The sequence below is a fragment of the Lissotriton vulgaris genome, chromosome 7, assembly GCF_964263255.1.
Source record: "Lissotriton vulgaris chromosome 7, aLisVul1.2, whole genome shotgun sequence".
Classification (NCBI taxonomy): Eukaryota; Metazoa; Chordata; class Amphibia; order Caudata; family Salamandridae; genus Lissotriton; species Lissotriton vulgaris.
The window spans coordinates 859,206,590-859,234,515 of record NC_141695.1 but is presented as its reverse complement, the minus strand read 5'-3'; the positions used below and the strand labels follow the sequence as shown (position 1 = coordinate 859,234,515).

At 42.3% G+C, this 27,926-nt stretch overlaps 1 protein-coding gene across 2 annotated transcripts in view; it reads left to right on the top strand.

Annotated features, from left to right (window-relative positions):
- Positions 1 to 27,539, top strand: part of MRPL22 (mitochondrial ribosomal protein L22) — a 106,601-nt gene extending 79,062 nt beyond the window's left edge. For both annotated transcript variants that reach the window (XM_086931241.1, XM_086931242.1), the window contains exons 6-7: positions 24,850 to 24,919; positions 27,249 to 27,539. In XM_086931241.1, coding sequence (XP_086787367.1) covers positions 24,850 to 24,919; positions 27,249 to 27,460 — 282 coding nt within the window. In that variant the 3' untranslated portion in view covers positions 27,461 to 27,539. The remainder of the gene's footprint in view (positions 1 to 24,849; positions 24,920 to 27,248) is intronic.
- Positions 27,540 to 27,926: the final 387 nt, after the last annotated feature.

The following is a 27,926-nucleotide window of genomic DNA, read 5'->3' as shown; positions in this document are numbered from 1 at the left end:
AATGCAGCTCATTTTCCTTAAAGGTGACAACAAAGCTGTGTTTAAAAAAGAAATGTAACTTTTTAAAGTTTGTGTGAGAGAGTTATTTGGACCACTGCCTACTTTCAAACTAACTTAAAACATTTTTTTACTGTATTTGTGAATGGTTTACCCCAGTTTTCTCTAACAGTCACAAACTGTATTAATGACTCACCACCCTAAGTCAGGAATCCAGTAATTTTTCAATGGTTTGCAACCGAATTTCGTTCACAAAACATTGATACATCTCATAGTAATTCAGTATTTGGAAAGGGTGCCTTCCTACAAGACTCCCCTTCCAAATATTGAACCAGTAGCCATTTGCAATCCTGTTTTAGGAGACGGTAAAACTTTACTGACTCCTAAAATGGGATTTGAACATTTGAAAAATCATACTTGCGGTCTCCAAGTTTGAGTTGGCATGTTTGTGGCTGCAATAATAGATAGTACGTCTGGCCCTATAAAAACACATTTATTTTGTATCGGAAGTAGATAACAATCTACTGTTCATGGCACTGCTTTAGTCAGTAATCAAACTGCATTTCTAGCCAGTATGAATCATCACGAAGAACTGTATTTCAATATTCATTTATTGTATATTAATCCCAAACATTAGTATCAGGACAAGATATTGTTTTATACTAGCTTATATTTTTCTAATGTATATGTCTCACATAATTGGTTATAAAGCTCATAACTGTATTAGGCAAATAATTATCAAGGGGCAACTACTGAACCCTTACTTATTTGATTGTTTTAGACTAAATTAAATTCATTATTGTTCAATAGGAATCCGATAATCATTAGGTACATCTATTTTTGATTATGTTCATCGTGTCTTTGAATCTGCCCCTACACATACCACTGAATTATGTTTTGTAATATTAATAACACATAAGTTTCCTTGTACGTCCTACGTCCAAAATAACTTAAGGTTCCTCATATTTCCAAAAGATGTCTGAGTCCTTTAAATTGGTGTTCGCATGATTTTAGACTGGTGTCCAATTTGGTTAAATCATCAATACCTTAATTTTAGCGCATCATATATGATAGTGCCAAGTTCTCTTAATATGTAGACATATGAACACTACTCAGTGTTTACACAAAAGTGTATTTCTTTCCAAAAATATAGGAATCATTAATTTATAATTATATCCTACTTTTTTTTCTAAACTAGCTTTATTGAAGTGTTTCTCAATTCAGACTATTGTAATATTTATGCTCCACATGTTAAGCATATTATAGAAAGTAGGGTTAAACCCATATAGTCAGTGGGACCTGGGTAATTGGTAGGTATACAAATGGTGGTCCCAGACAAAACACAACGAATTCGCCAAGAATCACAGAGTTCAATTCAAATTAATTCAAAAAGAATAGATCCTTTAGAGTGCAAGGTGTTTTTATTTTCACCGCACCAAAGTCAATCAATGATCAAAGAAACTCAAAGGAGAATGTACACACAATATACACAAATTCAATATGCCCACGGGGAAAGGGGAGGATGGTACTAGGAAAAAGGGGGGGGGTACACATTTAATGGTAGTTTAACATCACTAATCAAAGTTTTTCATGTGTATGAATCTGTATTACCATCATAAAAGTTAATAGATCCCCATACATGGAGTCAAAAAACAATATGCAAACATCAAACCAACATTTCAAATAGAAGCTCCTATTAAACTGTATACATCTTGCTTTTCATAGGAGTTCTAAATTGTAGAAAGGAGTCTACGTTTCGACCCTGGGATGGTAGGACATTAGATCCTTACTACGCGGGTCTTCATCAGGACGTGGACGGAGGAAGGGAGGGAAGGGTGGGGCTGTTTCCTAAACAAAATAAAAGTATATTAAAAACGGTCTCAACAGGAGTCCCAAGAGTAAAACTAAACAGGAAGGCCTGTTACGTTCAAAGAGTCTATATTTGATTTAAATAAAGCTGCATAAAGGAGAAGGAGGTTATACTGAGGATAGAAACATGACTATCATAAAGTTACCTGGTGAGGAATCAAAAGGTGGCCTGAAAAGACGTGTCCCTTGTCGTTGTCGTACCGTACTTATGCCAATGTTAGTCCTTATCTAAAAACCATGATAGAGAATGGTGACAGGGGCGCCAATTACTAACTATTTATCGCCACAAGAACAACAAACTGACAAAAAATCGTCAGCGTTGTTTGATGTAAGACCTACCCTTGTGTGAGGGCGTGCTTGTCTCAAAGGAATCAATCACATAATTTGTCACATAGCACCTCCATCATTATGGTATAAACGGACTGTCACTCATTGCATCTAAAAATGTAAACGGTAAAAAAAGGAAGTCATGACATACATATTATGGACTGCCTCATGTAGCAGTAAAGTAGCGCTGTTAGAGCACCCACAGATAAATGCCTTAGGATCACTCACCATGGTGAAATGAATCAATCGTAATATTCTTAGTTTTCACCTCCGTCGTGGCGGGGCGAAATTGGGAAAATAGGCGTGTCACTTTAAATCTAGGAAAAAGAGGTAAAACGCCGATATCAGGGTATGCATAAACTGGCGGCTACCTTAAGCACAATGAGAGAGCGGGGGCATTGGCCCACACAGACCGCCCTTAAGGCACTCACCATCAACTGGTTTTCTTCCGAGCGAAAATGTGATCCTGCTAGTAAACAATGCTTTATAAAGCATTGTTTACTAGCAGGATCACAATAGTTAGTTATTTATATTAACTTTATGTAGCGCTCTCCCGAAAACGGGAGTCTTTCTTCGACCGCATCGGTGTCCCCATGGTAACGCGAGTCTGCTTTCACGCGAACTGGGTTAACCTAGCTGGTTACCAAGGCAGCACTTCCTGGTGCTAGCCTGACGGAGCAAGACGCCACGATTTTTCGCTCGGAAGAAAACCAGTTGACGGTGAGTGCCTTAAGGGCGGTCTGTGTGGGCCAATGCCCCCGCTCTCTCATTGTGCTTAAGGTAGCCGCCAGTTTATGCATACCCTGATATCGGCGTTTTACCTCTTTTTCCTAGATTTAAAGTGACACGCCTATTTTCCCAATTTCACCCGGCCACGACGCAGGTGAAAACTAAGAATATTACGATTGATTCATTTCACCATGGTGAGTGATCCTAAGGCATTTATCTGTGGGTGCTCTAACAGCGCTACTTTACTGCTACATGAGGCAGTCCATAATATGTATGTCATGACTTCCTTTTTTTACCGTTTACATTTTTAGATGCAATGAGTGACAGTCCGTTTATACCATAATGATGGAGGTGCTATGTGACAAATTATGTGATTGATTCCTTTGAGACAAGCACGCCCTCACACAAGGGTAGGTCTTACATCAAACAACGCTGACGATTTTTTGTCAGTTTGTTGTTCTTGTGGCGATAAATAGTTAGTAATTGGCGCCCCTGTCACCATTCTCTATCATGGTTTTTAGATAAGGACTAACATTGGCATAAGTACGGTACGACAACGACAAGGGACACGTCTTTTCAGGCCACCTTTTGATTCCTCACCAGGTAACTTTATGATAGTCATGTTTCTATCCTCAGTATAAGCTCCTTCTCCTTTATGCAGCTTTATTTAAATCAAATATAGACTCTTTGAACGTAACAGGCCTTCCTGTTTAGTTTTACTCTTGGGACTCCTGTTGAGACCGTTTTTAATATACTTTTATTTTGTTTAGGAAACAGCTCCACCCTTCCCTCCCTTCGTCCGTCCACGTCCTGATGAAGACCCGCGTAGTAAGGATCTAATGTCCTACAATCCCAGGGTCGAAACGTAGACTCCTTTCTACAATTTAGAACTCCTATGAAAAGCAAGATGTATACAGTTTAATAGGAGCTTCTATTTGAAATGTTGGTTTGATGTTTGCATATTGTTTTTTGACTCCATGTATGGGGATCTATTAACTTTTATGATGGTAATACAGATTCATACACATGAACAACTTTGATTAGTGATGTTAAACTACCATTAAATGTGTACCCCCCCCCCTTTTTCCTAGTACCATCCTCCCCTTTCCCCGTGGGCATATTGAATTTGTGTATATTGTGTGTACATTCTCCTTTGAGTTTCTTTGATCATTGATTGACTTTGGTGCGGTGAAAATAAAAACACCTTGCACTCTAAAGGATCTATTCTTTTTGAATTAATTTGAATTGAATTTTGTCTGGGACCACATGTTAAGCAAGCTTTTAAACACAGCAGTTAATGATACTCTTTTAAAGCCACCCCCTGTTAACAAAACAATCCCAGCCCCCCTTGAGCCCATACTTTGCCTTGGATGCCTGGTATTTTGCCCCCTGTTTGGGTGTGTTGTTGCCTGGTGAGAGAAGATGGGTGGATAATGGAACTCCCCAACAGGAACCGGGTCCTTCTAGGTTTCGGTAGTGTCTCGAAGCAGCCTTATTAGTTGTAGGAGTCGCTCTGAAGGGTTTTTACTAAGGACCTTGCAGGCGATATGGAGGGAGTGTTAGAGTCAGGGTTAGTAAAGCTGTCCACTAGTGTGTCCCTTTGCTTGGTCTGCATCAATAGAGCCCACTCCTCATCTGGCTTCCCTCAAGAGTAATCTACACTATCAGCCCGCACACTTCTCTTTCTCCCACCTCCATGCGACTATTTTGAGTCACTTGGTGCTTTCCAGTGCCTTGCAACTTCTCTTTTGGCCAGGCTGAAGCCAGGTCTTGGAATTGGTTTGTGATTCTATTTCTAGCAGTGTGTGTGAACCATCCCAGGAGACAGTGGCCCGTAGAGTAGGGACCTCTCTACCTATAGCTGTTGCCACCGTGGCCGTGACCTCCCCCCAAAAGATGCCAAGTGTAGGGCACGTCCAGAACATATGTAGGAAGTGTGCTCCCTGTTTCCAGCATCTGGTGCAAGCTGCTTCAGCCATCTGGAAGTACCTCTTGATGTGCTCGGGGATTAAGTACAATCTGTGAAGGACATAATAGTTGAAATAGTTGATGAGTTTGAATCTTGCGTTTCTGGAAACTTTCAAGGATCTTATTCCATTGCTTAACCTCACTGGGGTCTCCCAGGTCTGCCTCCCATAGCAGGGCAGGTTCTCCAGTGGGCACTGAAGGTCCTCTTGCACCGCTCTGTACAAACATGAGACCGCATTTATAGTGCCTACAAAAAGGGCCATATACTGGCATCTCCAGTGCGCATTCGGCTCAGTAGAGCCAATGTTCCAGTGCTTCCAAAAAATAGTAGTGATCGCCCTATGGAGAAACAAACGCGGCAAAACAAACTCCACCGGAACTCCTAGAATGGGAGCATCTCTGACTCTCGGAATAAGTCCCCTATCTTGGTCGCCCCTGCCTCCACCCACTGGTCCATTCCCCCCAGCCTCCGCAATGAGGAAGCTCTCTAAGCATAGTAAGGGGTGTATCCGGGGACTATAGTCCTTTGCTACGCAGTTTTTTTAGGCAGTGATTTCAGCTTCTGGTGATCACTTGGAATTCTTGTGTATCCCGGCTGCCTTATGCTGCACTCTGACACACATCCTGACGACATCTGCAACGGGAGGCGCCCATGAGCTCTGAGGTCTGGTCGTGTCTCTTCTGCTGCCACCCAATGTAGGAGTCATTGTAGGTGCGCCTCTCTGTAATACGTCTCAAAGTCAGACACTGCCCACCCCCCAGCTGTCTTGGAATGTTGCAGTGTTGTCAGAGCTATCTGCCTGCAAGCCGGTCCCCATATGAAAGCGACTATCAAGTAGTCAAGGTCCATTAATGTCGCCCGCTGTATCCAGATCGGGAGTGCATTGAAAAAATATAAAAGGCGAGTAAGTACTACCATTTTTAAAAGAGCAATCCGACCTGCCGTGGGCAGCTAGAGGGTCTTCCAGAAGTCCTTGTGGGATCGGAGAGAACGGATGGCCCGCCCTATGTTAACCTCTAGGAGATCTTGGCGATCATGATAGCTGTTGACCCTCAGGTACATCAGGCATTGGGGTTTCCAGTGCAGCCTCTCTAGTCCTTCCGGTGGGATACCGTGCAGCAATATCGGGAAGAGCTGAGACTTGCAGTAGTTCACTTTTAGCCCAATAGGAGCACAAAGTGCTCAAGAATAGATCGGGCCCCCTGCAGCTCCCCATCCGTGTCTTAAAGAAAAAGGATGAGGTCATCCGCATATAGTGCTATGCAATGCAGCTGACCCCGAACAGTCAGCCCTTGGTACTCTTGACTCTTGTCCCTGTCACGCGCGACCAGCCAGTGGTTCCATGACCAGCGCAAAGAGTAAAGGGGACAAGGGGCATTCCTGCATTCCACGGGGTGCTTTTCAGAGACAATCCTTCCGTTTTGGACTCTAGCAGTTGGGTCAGAATAAGGTAGCCTTGCCCAGGCAAGGAATCCAGGACCCAGGCACATGTGGAGCATCACCTCATAAAGTTTGTGCCATTCCAGGCTGTTGAACGCCTTTTCTATGTTGACAGCAAATTCAGCAACATTTGGTGAGTGTTACGCTCCAGTTTCAAGTATGGCCAGAAGTCTTCTGATGTTGGTAGTGTAGTGTAGTTCCTAGTTTCCCACTAGGCCCTGCGCATTGGAATAACATAAACAGTAGTATCGACGTGGAACTGCTTATATTCCAGGCCTCCACTGACTATGCTAAACTTAATTGGGTTGTGTTACCAACTAGCTCAGAGGTCACTGGAAACTTTCTTCTCTGCATAGGAAGTGATCAGCTTCCTTGGCACAGACAAGAAGGGATTCAGTTTTCCAACAACCGTGCAACATGACAACTTTGCTCCTCAGATCAAGAGTCAATCTCTAGGGTCGTGTGAAACAATAGACATAGATTTCACTCAGTCAGTCTAGTGCAGTTTACTTTTACGAGATGTAGAGAATAGAGAGACGGGCGTGTATCAATAAAGGTTAACATTTATTGAACAGTCTTTCTTCTCGTACAAGAGAAATGTATTGCCACAATTGCAATAATTGTTATTATAAAAAGTACGTACAGTAAGATAAGTATTGCGAAATAGAACTGTAAAAGCATTGATATGGTTTCTTAGCCATACAATGGTTTAAAAGTAATAAAACATATATACAGTCATATATACATTAGGCTAACATACTCAACTGGTGCTTCTAACTACGCCTACCCCAGTGTGCCTGACCTAAGCCTAACACGTGAAAGGGGAGTAAGTAAGTAGCTTTAAGTTAAGTTGGTTTTGCCAAGGTTTGTTTCAAGAATTCTCGTCTAAGGGTTTAGTCAACACCATACCTCTGAATAGAATGATGGAGGATTGGTATCTCCTTCAGGGGTCTCTCTCGATATCCCAGTCACCCGCGAGGGTAAACCGGAAGCGCCGGGACTGGATTTCTCTGCACGAGAAATGCAGCGGCTTCTCTTCAGCGCGTCGAGGAAGGAGGGGTGACAGCGTCCGCGGGCAGCTGGAATCTGCTGGATGTCTTCGCAGAGGACGACTGTTTCAGCTCCTTAAGCGTACTGCACCATAGTTCGCGCTGTAGCGGCGATAATGGTAATCAGCAGCTTCACCACCACAGGATAGCAGGCTGCAGCGACAGAGTGCTAGATTTACCAACACAGGGTCATGCAGGCAGCTGGCATCAGCAACAGGCAACAAACTCACATTGCTTAAGGCAACGTTGGTAATATTTATACCTGACAGGTGCCGGGTTTGACGCAAGTTTGCTGGACATAAGACGTCAATTAAAGATGTCACTAGGAAGTGACAGTTATCAGTTGCTCATTAGAGTTCCATTACTAATCAAAACATAGCAAGCGGGGATTTCCAGGTTTGCTAAGTTTTTATCTTGTTGAAGAACTCGGAGTGTTATCTAGGAATATCAGATAGTGACTGCTGCTCTGTCATTGCACTAATTGGTCGCAAAGGAAGTAGCAGAGAGTCATGCTGGAATGTGGCTCTGTTCGTGTGAGGCCAGAGATGACTTTTCAGAAAATCGCACTTGAACGGTTATGCCAATATAGGGAATAAATGGATTTATAGCCGAATAGGGGCATAAGGTCACAGTATCGATCAGGAACCTAGATAAGCACGCAACACCCACTCCACGTTTTCATGTCCATCAAAATTACTAAAACTAAGCAATAAGATGCATGTGTAACATTGCCCACCCCAAAATACATAAATGCATTTGAAATAGGCGTACTTGTAATACATGGAATTTAGGTACTGTACGTTTTTTTTAAAGCATAGTAATCATTCAAAAAAGTATTGCATATGAAATCAATGAACGATTATGCAAAAAGAATTATACATGAAGTATCTCTGACAGAAGAAAAGCGAGATAAATCATCACATAAAAATGCATTGTAATAACATGTGTGCTAGAGGCTGGTGTTATGTTGTTATGTCTCTAGATGTGCTTAGAAATAGAAGTGTGAAGCTTCTGTTCTCTAAGAATAGTTTTTACGTTAAGCAAAGAATTATTCGTGCCAAAAAAGGTGAATTATTAAAAATGTCCAATTCAAAAAAAATATTTTTAATGCTTGAACGGGGAAACATAGAGTTCCAAAGCTTATTGCAGTCTTTGTTGATCAAAACTGAAGGCCGAATTCAGAGTTCATGGGAACACTGTGTGTCGGAAAGCTTCTCAAAAGTTATTGTTTCTCTATGGGTGAGAACATCGTATCAGACAGGCTCTCAAAGAATTGGTCTACAAAATCAGGTGATAGTTCAACCAAATTAGATAGCGCTGTAACTTGGCAGGTGTGAGAATGATTGCTGTCATCGAAGTCGGGACCAGCAATGCTCACAGAACGTTGTACCTGGATGATGTTGCTTTTGTCACTCGCTCCACTGTTACCACTTGGCTGTAGTACAGGAGTCTCCACAAATGCCGTCATCAGGATTGGTAGCCGCTGGGGACAACACAATGCGTGAGCCGTTATTGGACTGAGCAAAGTATCGACGTCCATTGGTACTGCTGATGGAAGTGAAAGACAGATGTCCAACACGCATTCATCGCCGCAAAGCATACACCGTAGCACAGGTAAAATGCAATTTTGCCATATCGGTCTGAATGAAAGGAACCAGGTCATGTTTAGATCTCTCAGCCTGGCCAATCCGAGGACGTTAGTTATCCTGTCCCGGTAGCGCATTGCTAGGATTGTCTCTTCCATTCCCATGGGAGCTATGTCTGAGCCGAGGCTTGCCATAACGTAGCAGGAGGGTCAAAAATAGAATCCCTGCAACGAGTCCCAAAAATAGTGGTATGCCGCCAAAAATGGAGTGCACAAAATTAGGAAAGATTTCCAAAATTGCCTGGAAGGGTGTTAGCAGTCCCGTAAAGACTGTCTTAAATATGCCTGGGATGCTTGTTGCACTAGACATGTTAAGGAGTTGGCTGCACATTTCTACGAAATGCACGGGGCAATTTGTTGATAAAAGGTCATGGACTTCAGTAGCCGTCCTTGCGACTAGAAGATCATACGTCTCTTTAGATGACGTTATAGGCACGGTTGTCTGTAAAAGTACAGATTTCATTTTGCTTAATGTATCAATTCGTATAGAATAGAGATTCAGACGAGGCCAGAGGGGAGTCACTATGTCTGGAGGCCCGCTCGGAAACAATGCTTGCATACAAAATTTGACCATGGACGTTACTTGGACTAGATAACTTTTCCCTGGCGCGAGGCCACAACATCTTTGATCCGTTCTAAGAATGTAACTCCCGTTTGCGAGTTGCATAAAGAAGGGCTCTATCTGAGTTGCAGGTGTGACTAGCTGGTGGCATGAAAGGTTGTTTGAATTTCCATCACATGCTCCGTGTAAATTAATACCCTGACACAAAAGTATACCGCTTAGTGAGCGTTTACAGTTGTCACCACTAAGAAATACATTTTTGTCGCTGTCACTATAGCAAGAATGAGTGTATGGTAATTTCCATTCGGATTTTACATATCCTTTACCCAATTGTTCATATTGGCCAGCAGGTATGTACTCAAGGCACTTTTTAAATCGGAAAGTTGTAATCGGAATTGTGATAATTCTGTGTATTATCCATTCAATGACAGGACTCTCTGACATTGTCAATGGTAATCTCTCGAGTTTTTCGATGCTCAGGATTGTATAGTCTGCTCCTTTCTGTGCCAAACTGATCTGTTTATCAGTAAGGTTAAAACTAGAAAATAATGACGTTGTGTTGATTAAACGCCAAGGCACATAGCCTGAACGAAGATTTTGCAGCGTCCAGCCTAATTCTATAATAGAGCGTAATTGAGACTGGCCATGTTGTAACATTAGCAAATCTCTGTCTATCACATCAAAGGCAGAGGATACAATATTGTCCAAAGAATATATTCTGGAAGACAGAGTCATTAACCCATTGTCTACCACAGAAAGTGATTTCTCCAAATTAATACGATCAATTTCTCGTATTTTTTCAGCAGTTTCAATTTGCTTTACTTTCCAAGCCTCGTTGTAAGCAGCATAGATACTGGTCGCTATGAAACGCTTTTGACGCTGTTTGCGTGGTCCAAGAATGAAATCGCGCAAATCAGCACCATCTTTTAATAAAGACAAGTGTTGCTTAATTTCAGCCAGTGTGGACGAGGTTAGCCATTCAAGGCAGAGTTTCCCTACACTGTATGTTGTTATAATCCCTGGATGTTGTCTCTGGGAGTATCTAGGGTCTAATCTGGTCATTTTTAACCCCTGTGTTTTATTCAGGAACCTATCTTGACAGCTATTTGTGTCTGTAGGCCAGATTAACCACTTTTTCCAATCAGGATGTGTTCTGTTAAAATGTAAAATTTATGACACGTCTAACTCAATATCAGCTGTTGTATTCTCAGGTATTGGCTTCGGTATAGACGGTGTTTTAAGGTCTTTGATCTTAGCTAGGCCAAGACAAGATGTTTGGTGTATTGTGTCATTTAAAAATAACATTTGTTCAGGTATCATGCAGGTTCTAAATAGTGCTTCTATGCCTTGCACCTGCCAATCTTTTGTACCCCAAATTGTTTTCGTTTCAATATTATTTTTCCAATAATCAAAACCAAATGTCATCATTTTGTCATAAAATGCTTCTGAATATATCAATTTAGAATTTGTCAGCATTGTTTTCATTCCTGTTTTATCTAACAGTTTATAATAAAACGTTTCTGCATCACTGGTGTTAAACCCTGAGAAGTATTTGAATTTCTCAAAAAATGCTTTAGAACTGCTTTTAGGTGGTGTAGAACAATGTTCCCATTGGTTATACATAAAAACATTTCTAGGCTGTGCAGATTTATGCAAGTAATGATCCCCATAATGGGTGTAACAGAATAACTGCTCATAACTAGATGAACCTTGTAAATAATCATGATCTGTGAATCTAGCTGACATTACTAAATCAGACATCATGTCATTAATACTGTTAAAGTCCCAATCATCAGAGAATGTACTAGGTGTCACAAAGTCACTTAAGGAAACCTTTAGTTGATGAGGATAATTCAGGATTTCGACCGGACCATATATCTCATAGTCTGTTTTCTCCCATACTACCCCACCAGGTATTGGAATTGCTGTGACATTTACTGTTGACAGTTCTCTTTTCTTCACGTGTGATGATCTGTGTGGTTTCAGGACTAGGTTGATGTTCTGACTTGCTGTGTCCATTGTAATATATTTTCCTTCAATGAATTTTCCCAAACACAGTACCATGATGAGCCAAAGCAAGAGGAAAAATACACCTAGACCGAACCAGAACTCTAGCCAAGGGGAAATGAGGTAGATTTCCTTCAGTTGATGAAAGAGTTCCGTTGCTTTTTCTTTAAAAGACTTTTTTGTTTCTGGCATCACTTCAGGATCGTTTAAATCTTCAGAGAAGTTGTCGAAGTTGATGAAATAACCAGAAGCAGTTCTGTCAATTGATGGGATTGTTCTTTCAATCTGTCTATCGGTAGCACTTTCTGATGCCACATCATTGTAGACTGGTGTTGTTTCTTGACGAACTGTTTCAATCTGTTTTTCAAGAGGCACGAGTTCCATGGCTGTATTGCATAGTCCTTCATTGTGCACTGCAGGCTGATCGAATGTGATTAGTCTTTCAGTTTGAACTTCTTGGATTGTTGCAAGTTTGGGTATTCTGTTGTTTCTTGGGAGTCCACTGGGCCTACTGTTGATTATAGGCCACATGCTTGTGGTTTTACCAGATCGATGGACACGACTCTGTTCTCCTTTTTACCAGCAAGGGGCGGTAGCACAACTGATCTTGTTCCGGTGACTGCTAAGACAGGTACTGCTTTTCTGTAAGAAGGCCCAAATTCCTTCTTAACCGCGATCTTTTCTCTGACTAGATCCCCAATCTTTGGAATCCAGACAGGCCTTGCTTGGGGCTGTTGCGGGTGGTGCCTCGTCAGTGGTACTTGGCTGTTGCTTTAACTTTATGTTGCTTAAGGATTTTCTTGTTTCATTCAGTTCCTGTAAAACAGCCAAACGGTCTTTTACATCAAACTGCGTTGTTTCTTCTTGTACCACTGACATCTGACTATCGAGGTCCTGAACGTTCATTCTAATTCCGAACAATAGTTCGTATGGGCTGAAACCTTTTAGAGAATTTCTTGGCATGTTGTTAAGACTAGTCTGGACACTTATTAAATGTTTGACCCACCCAGCGCCTGAACCTAATACCTTCGCTGTTATAGATTGCTTTATGTCACGGTTTTTTCTTTCTACCACACTATTCCCTTCCGGGTGCGACGGACAAGAATACCGCAACCCAATTCCCATGCTAGCCATGGCCTCCTTATAGGCTCGAGAGCTGAAAGCAGGACCCTGGTCAGAATGGAACGTGGTAATTGCGTATGTGCCGATATTGACTCGCAAATCTTTTATAACCGTTCTAGCGTCAGCCGAGCGCTGGTGGCCTAATTTTTTAAGTGCTTTTCGTCTTAACTATTAATAGGACGCAGGATGGGGTGTAGGCAGCGTTACGCTCTTTCTGATTGGTAGCCGGTAGCAAGGTTCGCTACTGCGATCCCTATTACAGTTTTCACAGTTGTTTGCATATATTTGGTGTTCTACACTCATTCCCGGCCACCAGAATACTGATTGTAATTCAGTCAGTGATTCCTTGATCTCTCTGTGCCGTAGACCCAAACCCATGTGTGCGTCTGCTATTAAAAATATTCTCCTGTTCGTGTTTGGAATTACTCTATCCCCCACTCCAGGGATTCGAGCAAAAGGAACGGAGTTTGCATCGATTATGTATGCATAATTGAGTGGATAGTTTACGGGTAGTGCTGCACAGTCGCCTTTTACGGTCGTTTTTACTGCCAGCATGGTTTCCCCGTCTATGTACTTATCTGTACGCTTTTTTGTGGCTACGGAAGCCGGTTTAGTTGCTTCCGCTTTGGCTGTATTAGCCAATGAATTCCCTGCAACGTGAACGCCATCACGTCGAAGACTCTGTGCGTGAATCACGTGAGTCTTTTGTAGTTCTTTGTGTAAAAGACCTACCTTGTTCCAGAGCAATTTATGCTTTATTGTGGCACCTGTGTCATCTTTGTAGTCGTTTTCGATCCAACTCTGCAGTTTATTGTTGTAAGAATTGACGCAAAAATGAGAATCGCACACTATAAGTGTCGGGAATTCACGTTCTGCATTTTCGAGCGCCATCTTTAAAGATCTGATTTCAGTTCTTTGAACCGAACAGTTTCTTACAGATTCAGTTTTTGTTACTTTCGGTCTGAATTTACCGCACAGCCAACGACCTTTAATGATCGCACATGCTGCGTCGTAGGATTTACTCTCTACATTGAAATGCTGTACAAAGCTATCTGTATAGATTATACAGGCGTATTGTGGGAGAGGCAGGATTTCGATTGGCAGAGGATATTCTTCTTCATATTCTAAATCATTCAGTTCTTTGTATTGCGGGGCGAAATAGTATTTCACATCTTCCGCTCCTAGAGAATCTATGCACTGTATCCATTTCGGATCCAGTGACACTGTAGGCAGGTTTACTGGGCTGAATAGCGCCTCGAAGGCGGATTCCGCTGTAAGGATATTAATCCGTTTGCCGTGTGCTAGTTCTCGTTCATTTGCTAATGCGATTTGCACTGCGTTCACAGTTCTTTTTGTGTGACTGAATGTTTTTTCTGCTTGTGTGTACAAGTGAGATTTAATTGAAATTGGTACCTTTTCTCCCTCATTAGAGGTTAGGTACGTGAATCCGCATCTTCCTGGGATGACTCGGATTACAAGATCGATCGTGTTGTCACGTGTATCTAATTTTGTTTTTGCTAACGTGTCTGTTTGCAGTGATCTCAAAATCTCTGTGTGTTTTTGAGTCCAATTGATTTGTTTTAAATCAGGTTTTATTAGTTCGTAGAGAGGTTTAACCCTCTCTGCGTAATTTAGAATGTAAGTTCTTCCGAAATTCAGAAAACCTAGTATTGATTGTAAATTCTTCAGCGTTTTTGGAGCTTGGAGTACAGCGCACTTCTCTAAGAAGTTGTCCGCTAGGCTTTTCCCTTCACTTGATAATTCGTACCCTAAAAACAGTACTGTCAGATGGGCAATTCGGGACTTTTTAAAGTTGAATTTGTAACCCTCTGCTGCGAACCCAAGTATAATGGTGTTCACTCTTTTCAAGTGAGTATCCAAGTCGTCGTCTGTGAGATAAATATCATCTACGTAAGACAATGCTTCATCATCATAGATTTGTAGTAACTCTGTTACCCTAGCTGAGAATAGTCCTGGGCTGTTCTTGAACCCCTGTGGGAGTCGACAGAATTTTTTCTGCGACCCAAATGCGGAGAAAGCGGTCAAATATCTGCTTTCTGGTGCAATGTTTTGACAAAAGAAACCATTAGAAATGTCTAATGTCGTTTTATATTTTTTCCTAACTATATTATTCATTAGGGCTGCACTATGCGAGTTTTGTACTGCAAAGGTTTTGCAACATGTATTAGGATGTCTGTAGTCCAAAACTAGACGATATGAATTGTCTGGCTTGGAGACAGGAAACAAAGGATTGTTCATTTGAGAGGTGCATGTTTCAATCACCCCCTGGTACTCAAGTTGATCTAAGATCTCCCTGACCTGTTTTTTAGCTTCTTGCTTTATGGGATACTGCCGTTGGGCAGTTGGTTCACTTTTTAGTTGGATTTTGTGAGGCGGTGAATCCTCATCCCATCCTACATGATTTTCATATAATGCAGGTGCCTGGGCTACTGCCCATTTCCTTGCATATGTGTATTTTTTATGAATCGGTATGTGATTCGAGAAGGCAGGCATAATCACTTCTTCGCCACGTGGGCACTCCCTGACAAACTCTGGGGGCCAATCTTTTTCAGCTAACAGAATATCATAGCCTTTTGAGAGCTTATCCCAAAATAGACCCTTAATTTTCCTAGTCTTATCACCCTCTATACGCAATGTTATTTCGTATATTTTATGGGGCTCGCTAAGTCTGGCGTCGGCAGTTTCAACCTGAATGAATTCATTCGTGTCCACTGTCTCCAGATGACTCATCAAGATCTTGCGCGCTATACTGATTTCTGCTGCACTGTCCAACATTGTCAATGCCCACTCCCCGTTTTTCAACTGTGTCCTCAGTATTCTCGGCATGGTTGATTACTCTAATACTGGCTACCTTCTTTCTCTGAAATTGAGATTTCTTATTTTGAGCAGGCTCCTTGTCTTTGGACTTGGTGTGCTCTCCTGGGTCTGACCGTCCTCTTCTTTCCGAATTCTGTGGAAGAGATCGAGAGGGACGTGTATCAATACTTTGATATCTATCAGGTTTTTTTAGATTATCCCTATTTCTAAGGTTATATCTTTTCTCAGAGGGCTCCCGTTGGGGAGACTGGCGTTCTCGAGTCGGAGTTCTTTCCCTCCGTCGAGGAGACCTTCCTCTGGACTGGAAAACTTTTTCCTTTGGAGTGGATTGTTTATTTCCATCCCAGCTCTTTTTAGGAGTGTTTAAATTATTTTTAATAAATAATTTTACTAACTCTCTATAAGCCTTTGTTAATTCTCCTATGTTAAATAAGAGATCTTCTTTTGACATTTTTGCAATGTCAGGATGTGGTGTGTAGCTGGCTAGAACCGGCCACGTGGCTCCTGGTCTACCTAGTGGACCGAGCCTAGTTATGTGATCAGTGTGTTTTAGGGCGCCATTAAACCAGAGCAGGTGCTCTTGAAATTTAAGAGGAATTTCAATCTCCTCGAAAGGAGCGTACTCTTCCGGAGGTTTCTCTATTTTGTAATAGTGAAACTCTTGTGTTGTAGCGTTTACCGCTGGAAAGTTTATCCATGAATAGAATACCTCTGTCTGCCGATACTCGTGAGCCTCTATCACGAAAATTACTGTACCACCTTGAGGTGTCAGTCCGTGTTCTATAAGTTTTAAAGTTATAGATCTTCTTAACTGGACCGGGATGATAATAGCACCCGGGTCGGGTCTTGCTGAGTCGCATCTGCTGCGGCCCCAGAGGTGCCGTTGTTTTCTACTGACATTGTATAAATGCAGTTTTTGCAGAGTAGGTCTCCAAGGAGACAAAGATTAGATGCACAATATTTTGGAACACTGTATCCTTCAACGTTGAATAAACCAGAGCTTTACATAGGAATCTCTTCCTACTAAGGTCGGGCGGATTTTAACCTTTCACCCACTCCAGACGTCTATTGGAGTATTTACGGGAGAAAGGGGTGTGAAATATGCACGACTGAGTTACTCTACAAGTCTTGCGTTAGTTTATCGCCTTACCAAACGTTAGGGCGCCATGTAGTGTAGTTCCTAGTTTCCCACTAGGCCCTGCGCATTGGAATAACATAAACAGTAGTATCGACGTGGAACTGCTTATATTCCAGGCCTCCACTGACTATGCTAAACTTAATTGGGTTGTGTTACCAACTAGCTCAGAGGTCACTGGAAACTTTCTTCTCTGCATAGGAAGTGATCAGCTTCCTTGGCACAGACAAGAAGGGATTCAGTTTTCCAACAACCGTGCAACATGACAACTTTGCTCCTCAGATCAAGAGTCAATCTCTAGGGTCGTGTGAAACAATAGACATAGATTTCACTCAGTCAGTCTAGTGCAGTTTACTTTCACGAGATGTAGAGAATAGAGAGACGGGCGTGTATCAATAAAGGTTAACATTTATTGAACAGTCTTTCTTCTCGTACAAGAGAAATGTATTGCCACAATTGCAATAATTGTTATTATAAAAAGTACGTACAGTAAGATAAGTATTGCGAAATAGAACTGTAAAAGCATTGATATGGTTTCTTAGCCATACAATGGTTTAAAAGTAATAAAACATATATACAGTCATATATACATTAGGCTAACATACTCAACTGGTGCTTCTAACTACGCCTACCCCAGTGTGCCTGACCTAAGCCTAACACGTGAAAGGGGAGTAAGTAAGTAGCTTTAAGTTAAGTTGGTTTTGCCAAGGTTTGTTTCAAGAATTCTCGTCTAAGGGTTTAGTCAACACCATACCTCTGAATAGAATGATGGAGGATTGGTATCTCCTTCAGGGGTCTCTCTCGATATCCCAGTCACCCGCGAGGGTAGACCGGAAGCGCCGGGACTGGATTTCTCTGCACGAGAAATGCAGCGGCTTCTCTTCAGCGCGTCGAGGAAGGAGGGGTGACAGCGTCCGCGGGCAGCTGGAATCTGCTGGATGTCTTCGCAGAGGACGACTGTTTCAGCTCCTTAAGCGTACTGCACCATAGTTCGCGCTGTAGCGGCGATAATGGTAATCAGCAGCTTCACCACCACAGGATAGCAGGCTGCAGCGACAGAGTGCTAGATTTACCAACACAGGGTCATGCAGGCAGCTGGCATCAGCAACAGGCAACAAACTCACATTGCTTAAGGCAACGTTGGTAATATTTATACCTGACAGGTGCCGGGTTTGACGCAAGTTTGCTGGACATAAGACGTCAATTAAAGATGTCACTAGGAAGTGACAGTTATCAGTTGCTCATTAGAGTTCCATTACTAATCAAAACATAGCAAGCGGGGATTTCCAGGTTTGCTAAGTTTTTATCTTGTTGAAGAACTCGGAGTGTTATCTAGGAATATCAGATAGTGACTGCTGCTCTGTCATTGCACTAATTGGTCGCAAAGGAAGTAGCAGAGAGTCATGCTGGAATGTGGCTCTGTTCGTGTGAGGCCAGAGATGACTTTTCAGAAAATCGCACTTGAACGGTTATGCCAATATAGGGAATAAATGGATTTATAGCCGAATAGGGGCATAAGGTCACAGTATCGATCAGGAACCTAGATAAGCACGCAACAGTAGCTGTGTTGCTCCCCGGTATGAATCCTGCCTGGTCAGTGTGTGTCAATTTAGTCATGTATGGCAGGAGCCTAGTCGCCAGTATCTGACTGAATATTTTATAATCTATGTTTAGCATTGATAGCGGTCTATACACTGTTTGATCCATTGCCAATTTCCCAGGTTTCACAATGAGTTATATGAATGCTTTGCAGGTGGTAGTTGGCAAGCGCCCAATTTCCTTAGCTGCTTCATGGAGATCCACTAATTTAGGCGTTAGTCTTTCCAAGCAGGCAGCATAAAATTCCACCAGGAAGCTATCTGTTCCAGGAGGTTTGTTCCTGGCCATGGTTCTGATGGCACATTTTATCTCCTGCGGTGTTATTTCCCTTCAGAGTTCCTCTGCTTCTATCTCCTCTAAGCTTTGTATATTTAAGCCTCCGCGATGGGCCCGGAGCTCAGCGGAGTCATGCAGTATGGCACTTTTACAGGGGGTCATGTAGTAATGAGCAAAGTGGGCATTAATCTCATCCTGGGAGTATATTGCGTTCTCTCCCACCGTCTCCAGTGCCATTATAGGAGTTCCCTGTTTAGTCTGATTTGCCAGCCAGGCCAATCGAGATCCTGACTTGTCCCCATCATTGTGCCTTCTGTCCATATACTGTCTAAAATTGAAGCACCTAAGCCTCTGTTTGGGCTTCCTTGGCCTCCAAGAGGTCAGGTTGCAGTTCAGGGTGCCCCAGTTTTTGCATTTCAAGGTTTTTTAGTCGGGCCTCCGCTGACTTAATCTCCCCCTGTATGGTATGCCGGAACCCCTTGGGCTCTGCTACAGAGCAATTGCATATGACTACTACAACTTGGGGCGAGGATGCCGTGCCTTCATTATCAGCAAAGTACTGGATCAGTTTGGTCCAAATCGTTTTGTGAAATACCTGGTCTTCTAGGGATTTGGGTTTCAATCCCTAAGTGGGTACGGAGGGGTGCTGAGGAGCCCACTGAAGACACAAGAACACGGGGTTGTGATTGGATATTGTGCGTGATAGGTACTCCACAGAGTGCACCGATCTGTGGGCTTCTGGATTGCAAAGAAAGGTATCAAGTCTGACATGCACCTCGTGCAGGCCAGAGAACAAGAAGTATTCTGGTTTGTGTGGGTGCTTCTGTCTCCAGGAATCGATGAGCCATCGGTGCTGCTTCCATTGTGGAAATGATGTGGCCGTGTGGTTGGTTTGGGAGTCCCTCAGTGGGGGTGTGACCTGTCAAGCTGTGTATTCGCGACGCAATTAAAGTCGCCTCCCAGCATGGTCGATCCAGTCAGATGTGGCGCTAACTGTCTCGACAAACAATCCAAGAAGGAGCTCTGATCTATGTTTGGGGCGTAATTGTTCACAATAGTAAGGTCCCGACCCTCCAGCTGCCCCCAAAGAACTATGTATCTGCCCACTGGGTCTACCAGAGTGCCAAGACACTGAAATGGGACTCCTGCCCTGATCCAAACCAGGACCCCTCTCGCATAGGAAGAGTATGTGATGTAATAAACTTGGCCCCTCCAAAGGTGCTGAAGCGCTCTACCCTCCTGTTCGGTCAGGTGTGTTTCCTGCAACAATGCTATTTGGAAGCCTCTCCTGTTCAGGTAAGAAAGCACCTTATAGCGCTTGGGCAATATGTGCATCACTCGATTATTCTGAGAAAGGCAATTTTAGATCGGGGGCAGCCATGGACTAAACAAATCACATGTTAGAGCTTGTGCTCGGTACCCCGGTTCCTTCCCACTCCCCCATCTCCTCCCCTGTATGGGGTAGACGTTCAAGTATGCCAGTGCAGCTCGAGGATCTCCTACATTTTCCTAAAAAATAAATACCTCAACTCCCCAAGAGAAGCAAGTAATTACCCCCATCCAAACTAAGTAGACAAACAACAAAGTACGGGTGGATTCCCACAGATATCTGATAGGGGCGAGTCAAGCGTTCCGCACCTACAGCGACCTCTCCATCCAGTGAGGGGGTTATAATCAGTGACCCCCAGCTCTAGGGAAGGTCCGGTGCATACTTCTCTCATCTCTTCAGTGCATCGATTTTTCCTGCTTCTGTTTCGCTCTCCCATCGTGGTACTCCGAAAGTTATATGATTTTGTCTGCTGTTCCCGGGGTGACTTTTGGCATCCAAACACTCGAGGCACCCCAGAGCTGTAGTCAGAATCCAAATCCCTTGTGACACTCTCCATATCAGGCATCGGGGTGTTGTGCCCGCCGCTGCATAGCTGCACCACCACCTCCATCGTCTGTCTTAGCTCCAACAGTACCTCAGCTTACGAAGGAGCAGCAGAACTACGCTCTGATTTCTCTCAGTGAGCAGTATCTATGCTGCCACCTCTCTCATAGGCTGCCAGTGGGTCTCGGCTGCTGATCAAGCCAGTCCCACACCTCCTAGTCACATCCAGGAAGGAAGCTCTCCATTTTTGTGCTTTCTTTGAAAAGTATGGGAAAATTCTCACAATTGAATTTTCAACCTGCAGCTATCCTCTGTGTCGTGCCTGCATCAGAATGTGGTCCACGTCTTTGAAGTACAATAGGCAGGCCACCAATCGGAATGGGTGCTTCCTGAAAGTGGCAGTTTAGATGGAACACGGTGAGTACTTTCAAGGCCGATAGTCCCTCCATGGTGACCTCCTCCTTCAGCCATTTTTCTAGGTATTTCACCATGTTGGTGCCTTCAGTCCTCTCTGGCAGTCTCACCACTTTTATATTGTTACGGCAGGTGCGATTTTCGGCATCTTTTACTCTCAATTCAAGTGTGCGGATTTTAGCTTCCATGGGAGTCATTCTTTCAGCGATTGAGGCCCGAGCTGTCAGCATGTCTGCGATCGTTCATTCCATTGCGGTAACTCTTTATAATTCTATCCTACGTTTTTCATAACTTTGATAAATGCAGCCTTTTGTTGTCAAGCCAGGACCATACTCTCCTGTCTTTACCTGAAAATGATGTATTGGGGAGGCTTGTAAGTCCTATTTTCTTATTTGCCGCTTGGAACACGGATCAGCTCAATTTAAACCAGCGCTCCTCTAGAAAGGACCATAAGAGCTCCCCTGCTTCTTTATTTATTCCAATGTGAACACAAGTTTGATAGGTTCATAATGTCTAATTGACTACAAAGGAATATGAAAGCATTTTAATATCTAGTGTTTTAAATATTGAAAAGACTGCTACTCCACCTGCCGTCAAATATTAAAATGAAGTGTTATTCAGCAGTATGGCATTGGCTTTACTTGGACTTCATATACTCGAAAATCTGTAAACTTCTTCTGAGCCCATAATACCATGTCTTGTGTTATACTATGTAAGGTTTAATCTTCTACTGATTATCATGTTGAGTGATTAAATGTTCTTGTGACCAGGATAATAACTACCTGTTAATGTTGCCTGTTATATAATGTTTTATGATCGTTTTTCCATGACATCAAGGTCACTTTTGACCATTTACCACGAATATTAGGATTCTTATACTAAATTTAATCTGACTGCTATATGTATGACTGTAGACCACTTAATTAGAGCAGTTAGCCCAATAGAGTCAAGACATGAGCCATAGGTTTTTTGTCTCATGAATAACTTTTCATCAGGCCACCTCCTCATTAAGACTGACGTTTACAATATTGATTCCAAAAATCCAGCAGGTTTACTTTAAAACCATTCTTTTAGTCAAATCATGTTATTTTATCTGCTTTCACTTTATAAACTATCCACAGTTGTAAATACTCTTAAAATGTTGTTTTGTAACAGTGTCTCTCTTACAAGAGGTGCTGTCTATATTGTATTTTTGATGTTTCATCTTCGTTCAATAATTATGCATGCAAGTGGCCTGGTAGTTTGTCCTATCTATGGCAGCCCAAGTGGGCAATGTATAACATATACATCATCTTTTGAATGCAATTCATGTTCACTGATTGAGTAACATGAGTCCCATTGATGCATATTTTGGCTGTGTTACTAGTAAACCTACATAACATGTAGTTCCCACAGCGAAAATGTCCTTCAATTTTGTGTATATCCCAACTTTCAGTGATTTTATCAGTGTTTGGTTTTGTTGGGAGACTTAAATGCTCCAAATAGTCTATTAGGATTCTTTTTCTTTTGTAAGCAGTTAATGGTAATTCCAGAATGTCTTTACTACTAACATTTGAAATCGCCCAGTGGCATCTTCATAAATTGGCTACAGCTAGTCACACCAGGTTCCATAATTTTACAAAACCAATTAGTTTAGCATCCTTTTTTTAATGTCTTTTTGAATCAAAAGCGCTTCACTGTCATAACATTTTACCCTATTTCATGCTACTGTTATTACATGTCTTGGGTAGTCCCTTGCTAATAATTGTATCTGTAAACCTACCACATGTTTATCGTATTACTTAAAAAATGAAGAGTTCTACACAAGTTGTAAAAGCTTGGCAATATGGGCCATATCAAAATGAAGCAATTACTTTCTGTCAGGGGGCTTGCAAATAAGTTAGCATACAGTCTATTTTCAATGTTCGTTATGGAATATCAAGAATTGGCATAGTCTATCATGACACATACATAACTTTAGATTATTGTCACAGGTGTTAATCCACTTAATATAGTGTAGTAGCTCCTTTTCATTGCCTTGGCAACTATGTAGGGACACCACAGTCTCACCTGGGTGATGGATGGCGTTGCTTCACAAAGAACATAATGCCTCTCAAAGTTATCAACGTATAAGAATGGCGTACTTCGAGAAAATGGAGATCCTGTTCTAGTTCCATGTTTTTGCAAAAATTGTCTTGAAATTGAAAAAATATGCATCAAAGGTAGTTTCGCTAACAGACAATTGAAATCACTCTGGATCTTATACTGGTCTTCAGTTCTGTCTGAATTCTGCCCTTTTAAATTTTTTTGTGTTGATAATTTGATCTGTGAAAAGTATGATTTTATAGTTCTTTGAGATTATGTGCTTATGTATGAAACATCAGAGTAAGTATTGATGTGTGTCTTAAAAAATAGCTTCAACCATATTAACTGATAATGTTCCTTTCGTGGTCGGTTGGAACCACATGTTGGTAAGCAGTCAGTGGACATGAGCCTTAAGCCTGACAAGCCTTTGTCAGAGCCCTTGGGCGAGTGACGAGGGTAAAAATGGAGGCAGAGGGGATTCCAGCAGCATTCTTCTTCCTGTGATTACTACGCTATTTGTCGGCATTGTTGACCTTACAGCGTGTTTATCATTAGTATTTGTACTGTTCTGTTAGTGATGGTACTGTGGCTGTTTGAGCTTTTACCACTTTGGTATATTAATCCGTAAATATAGGCTCCAGATTTGAAATCCGATTGAGAACCTCTTGCGTAGAGGCACAATCCTTTCCCATCACGACATGGGTGTGTGACACAAACCCCACACTTGCTGGATTGGGAAGGAAGTGGTACATTAGCTTGTGCTGAGGCTCCCAGTACCAGCCCACACAGCTGTTAAGTGATTGCACTGCTGTGCAAATCCCAGGCTCACTGCAGCTGGTCTCAAGTGTTTGCACCACTGTGCACACACCAGTCCCTCTACAGCTGTTCATCAGTAACTGGTCTGCCTTCTATATCCAGTTTCACAACAGCAGTTCACATATGTCCGTACTGCTTTGCACTTAACACTCCCACTTCTGTTTACAAGTGTCACTGACTTGCACATTCCACTTCCACTAAAACTGTTTGTACGTGTTTGAGCAGCGTCCCCAATCCCACTACAGCAATTTATACTTGAATTTTCTGCCTGAATCATTCAATTCGTCCTGTAACTTTCTCCAAGTGTTGGCAATCCCTTACTCATCTTAGTCCCATTGTATTGTATTGTATTGTATTGTATTATAATTACATTTATATAGCGATTGCTACCCCTGAAGAGGTGTTGAAGCACTTTTTCGGCGAGTAGCAGGCTACTCCGCAACCCAAAAAGGATTAGTGGTGAATTAGTATAGTGGAATATGAAATAAATTTGAGTGGCGGACGGTGGTTATTTAATAGTTGAAAATATCGACCAGGGAATGTGACAACTAAATAATCCACCCAATAATTAAATGTATTACATTTGTTACCATATTTAAAAAATAATCAGAAACGTAATCACGGGGAACCCCATTGACTTGGAGCCACCAAGCAGCCCTGTGTCATGTCCACCTTTCCGATCAAAAAGATACATTGCAAGGTGTGAACTTTAGGTACCCCCTGAAAAAAGACGGACAATTTATCAATAGAAATCTCACAATGCAATTGCTGCGTCCAAAAGACTACTGGTTAAAATACAGTACCACCTACGCAGGTCACTAAGAAACTATCATGTTCAGCCGACAACAGACTTCTGCTGCTACAAAATGTGCATCTGTTTGAGAGTCCATGTGTGTCTTTGTGTACTGTTAACAATGTTTGCTCTGTGCGTCTCTTCACAACCATTTATTCCATTTGTTTGTCAGTGAAATGTAAGCTTAACGCACCCATTTTGAATTTTCGGAGTTATGTCAATCACACACTGGCCTAGTCGAATAGTCCCTACATTACTCCTTGGCTTATTACTCCTTGGCTTATTACTCTTTGGCTTATTACTCGTGTTGTCCTTTATTCCACAGGTACTGTTAGAGGCCCAAGACTTGGCTGTGAGGAACCACAATGTAGAGTACAAATCTAACCTCTACATAGGTAAGGTCTTTATTCCCTGAGACACTGAAATTCTTTCGGGTGGTATTCTGCATTTCTAATTGCCAAAGCTCAAGGCTTCATAGAATTCAATACAACATGTCAAGGTTCTTGGAATAAAGGCAAGTTACGGAAGTCAGTCATAAATCCATTGTATCACTATCTACAGTAATGTGCAAAGATGTCAGATGATCCAAGTAAGAGGTCGCTAAATTATATATGGAAGACGATCACATAGGAATTAAAGAAAGTGTTGTGTAGAGACTTACTGCTGTAGGTTTGGGAAGAGGAATTATATGAACTATGGCATTGCATGGACAGGGTTTATGGAACAGGTAGGAGTGCTAAAAGCATCCAGTTGGACAGTGCGGTTTAAGAAGCGGTGTTAGAGTGGGAGATGGCTTCTGCTCCACTTGCCGGTCACATTTAAAATCACATCAGTGCTATCACTGTCATAGTCAGAAGATGTTGTTAAGGAGAAGCCTCAGGGACTCTTAATAAATGAATTGGGGCATGTACATTTCTCACTGCTAATGATAGTTTGTCAGACAGTACACAGCCTTATAGGTTGTACAGCTTCCTTCACGGCCAGGCAGGTTGGATAAAGCAGGAGCCAGGTGGGGAACTGGATTTTGATTTTTTTGAGCAGAGGTTTCTTTTGGCTCTGCTTATGCATTGCTGCTGGGGCGTGGTCCTGGAGACCTGTAGGTAAGAGTGCCACTGATGGTGGTTTTGCCATCAGTTTTGAGTTGGAAGTTCAGGTGTTCCATGATGGAGGGGGTGTCTGTGGCAGTGGTGCAGTGGATGGTTTCTCTGTGGAAGATGGCGATTCCACCTCCATATTTGTTAATGCGGTCCCGGTGTGCTATCTTGTAACTGCTGGGTGCGGCTGTAGCGATGTTGGGTGCGGAGTGAGCCTTGTCACGATGAGGACGACGTCAAGGGTGAGGGAGGTGATGGTGTCCCAGATCTCAGTGGCATGTTTGCAGATATATATATATATATATATATTATATATATATATATATATATATATATATGTGTGTGTGTGCAAGCTCAGTAATCGATTTCGATTCTTGAAAAAGATTTAAGCACTCCAAGTAGGTGGCAAAGATTTATTTCACCAGCAGCAACAGTGATGTAGACAAACGCGTTTCAGACAAAGTCCTTCTTCAGTGTCAACATTACGCTGCGCGCGGCTCTTTTTGTGCCCGCCTTCACTGCAATGAAGTGAAGACGGACTATACTCTAATACAATCACAATGCGTTAAAGAGCGCTGGTAAAACGTGGCGGCCATTATCTAATGGTTCATCGTACATGAGAGCGATGTTGTAGTTTAGGATCGATCCCTATTGAACATGCAAACATCACAATTGGCCAACATCCACTGCCAGTCAAAACTATGATCTTGCCGTGTATCGGCATAAGACTGGCATAATTACCCAACCTGCGCCCTTAAAACAAAGCACTTAAAATTGCTACGATTTATACAATCAATTATGGGGTAACGGTTTAGAATACCGCCAACGAGTGCCCCGAGATCACTGGTAAAATGGGGCTTTAATATATATATATATATGTATATACCTACCGTTATGACAATTAAAAATACTTTTTCAACTGTGCTTACCTGCGATGTATAGGTACTGAAAACGACCCTTAATGTGCAAACAAACCATGCTCATCTGTGCTCCATATTGTTCATTGATGTTGATTATAGTTTATTCCTCCTCTCTAGCTGGTATCACTTATCCCTAATATATCTTTGTATATAATTGTTCTCATTTTACTTTGGTGACAGTAACCAAAATAATACGAAACAGTAAAATCATGGGAATATTTGCCTCCTTTCTCCTGTTGTCGAGATCAACGCCTCCCAGATGGAGTCTAGTGGGAGATAAATGAGCACTTTCAAAGTAAATAAACTGACCAGAGATCACTGCATTGCAAGGCATACATAAAATAAACGTATGGTTTACGGTCGCAGCTTAACCCCTTTCGGTAACGGGGAAGCAGGAATCTCCCTAGTACTACTGGGACACCAGATAAGATGGACTTCTTTGAAGAGGGAATGAAAGGGGTTACACCTTCCTGATTCATGCCTGATAGAAATACAGAGTGATGTACAATTAGTTTGAAGTTGGCTGCTATATACCAGGAGGTGACATTTTTAGGCTTAGTTTTTGGTAGCTGACCTCCCCCAGTGTGAAGGTTGTAGGGATTTGCTTGTGAAACTGTTCTTCGATTGACTGATGCACTTGAAGTTCCTCTCTTCTGTTTCTACTATCTGTGACTGATACTCCTCTGTCTCCCAATCTCATCTTCCCACAGATCAATCTATCGCCAATAAAGGTAAATACCTGAAGCGGATCCGCTACCACGGCCGGGGCATGTTCGGTATAATGGACCGGGTATACTGTCATTATTACCTCAAGCTGGTTGAAGGGCCCCCTCCTCCACCGGAGCCTGCTGTAACAGGCTTTGACCAGGCCAAGAAGTATGTGCAGCAGCTAAGGGACCGCACCATCATTCATGGGCTCTGACTTGGCCGATTGAACACCTGTGCTGTGTATATGTAGAGTATCCAAAATTTGTAAATAAAACCAACATGCTTGTTTTGAATGGTGTGAGTTTCTGAGGGGAGAGAGGATTCTGAGTGTGATGTTTACTTACAAGCTATCATTTGAAAGTCAAGACTTTAATAATGAAACAAAGGCAATTATTATTGTCTTTTATCTTACCTTTTTAATTCACAGCAGTCAAATTAGTATTGCGGATTACACTTTACAGGGATTTCCAGCAAGTAAGAGCCAACGAAAAGCCACCGAAGGTAACCAACGAGATCTCCCATTCTGATACCTACTCGGTCTTACAAACAAAGTGTTGTCTTTTACTCAAGAACATGTTAGTTAACACCATCCGCGCAGCGGTTTTTCCTGCTGTGCGCGGACTTTTTTAAAAACCTGCGGTTCATGACGAGCTCAGCTCGTCATGAGCGTACGAGAGCCG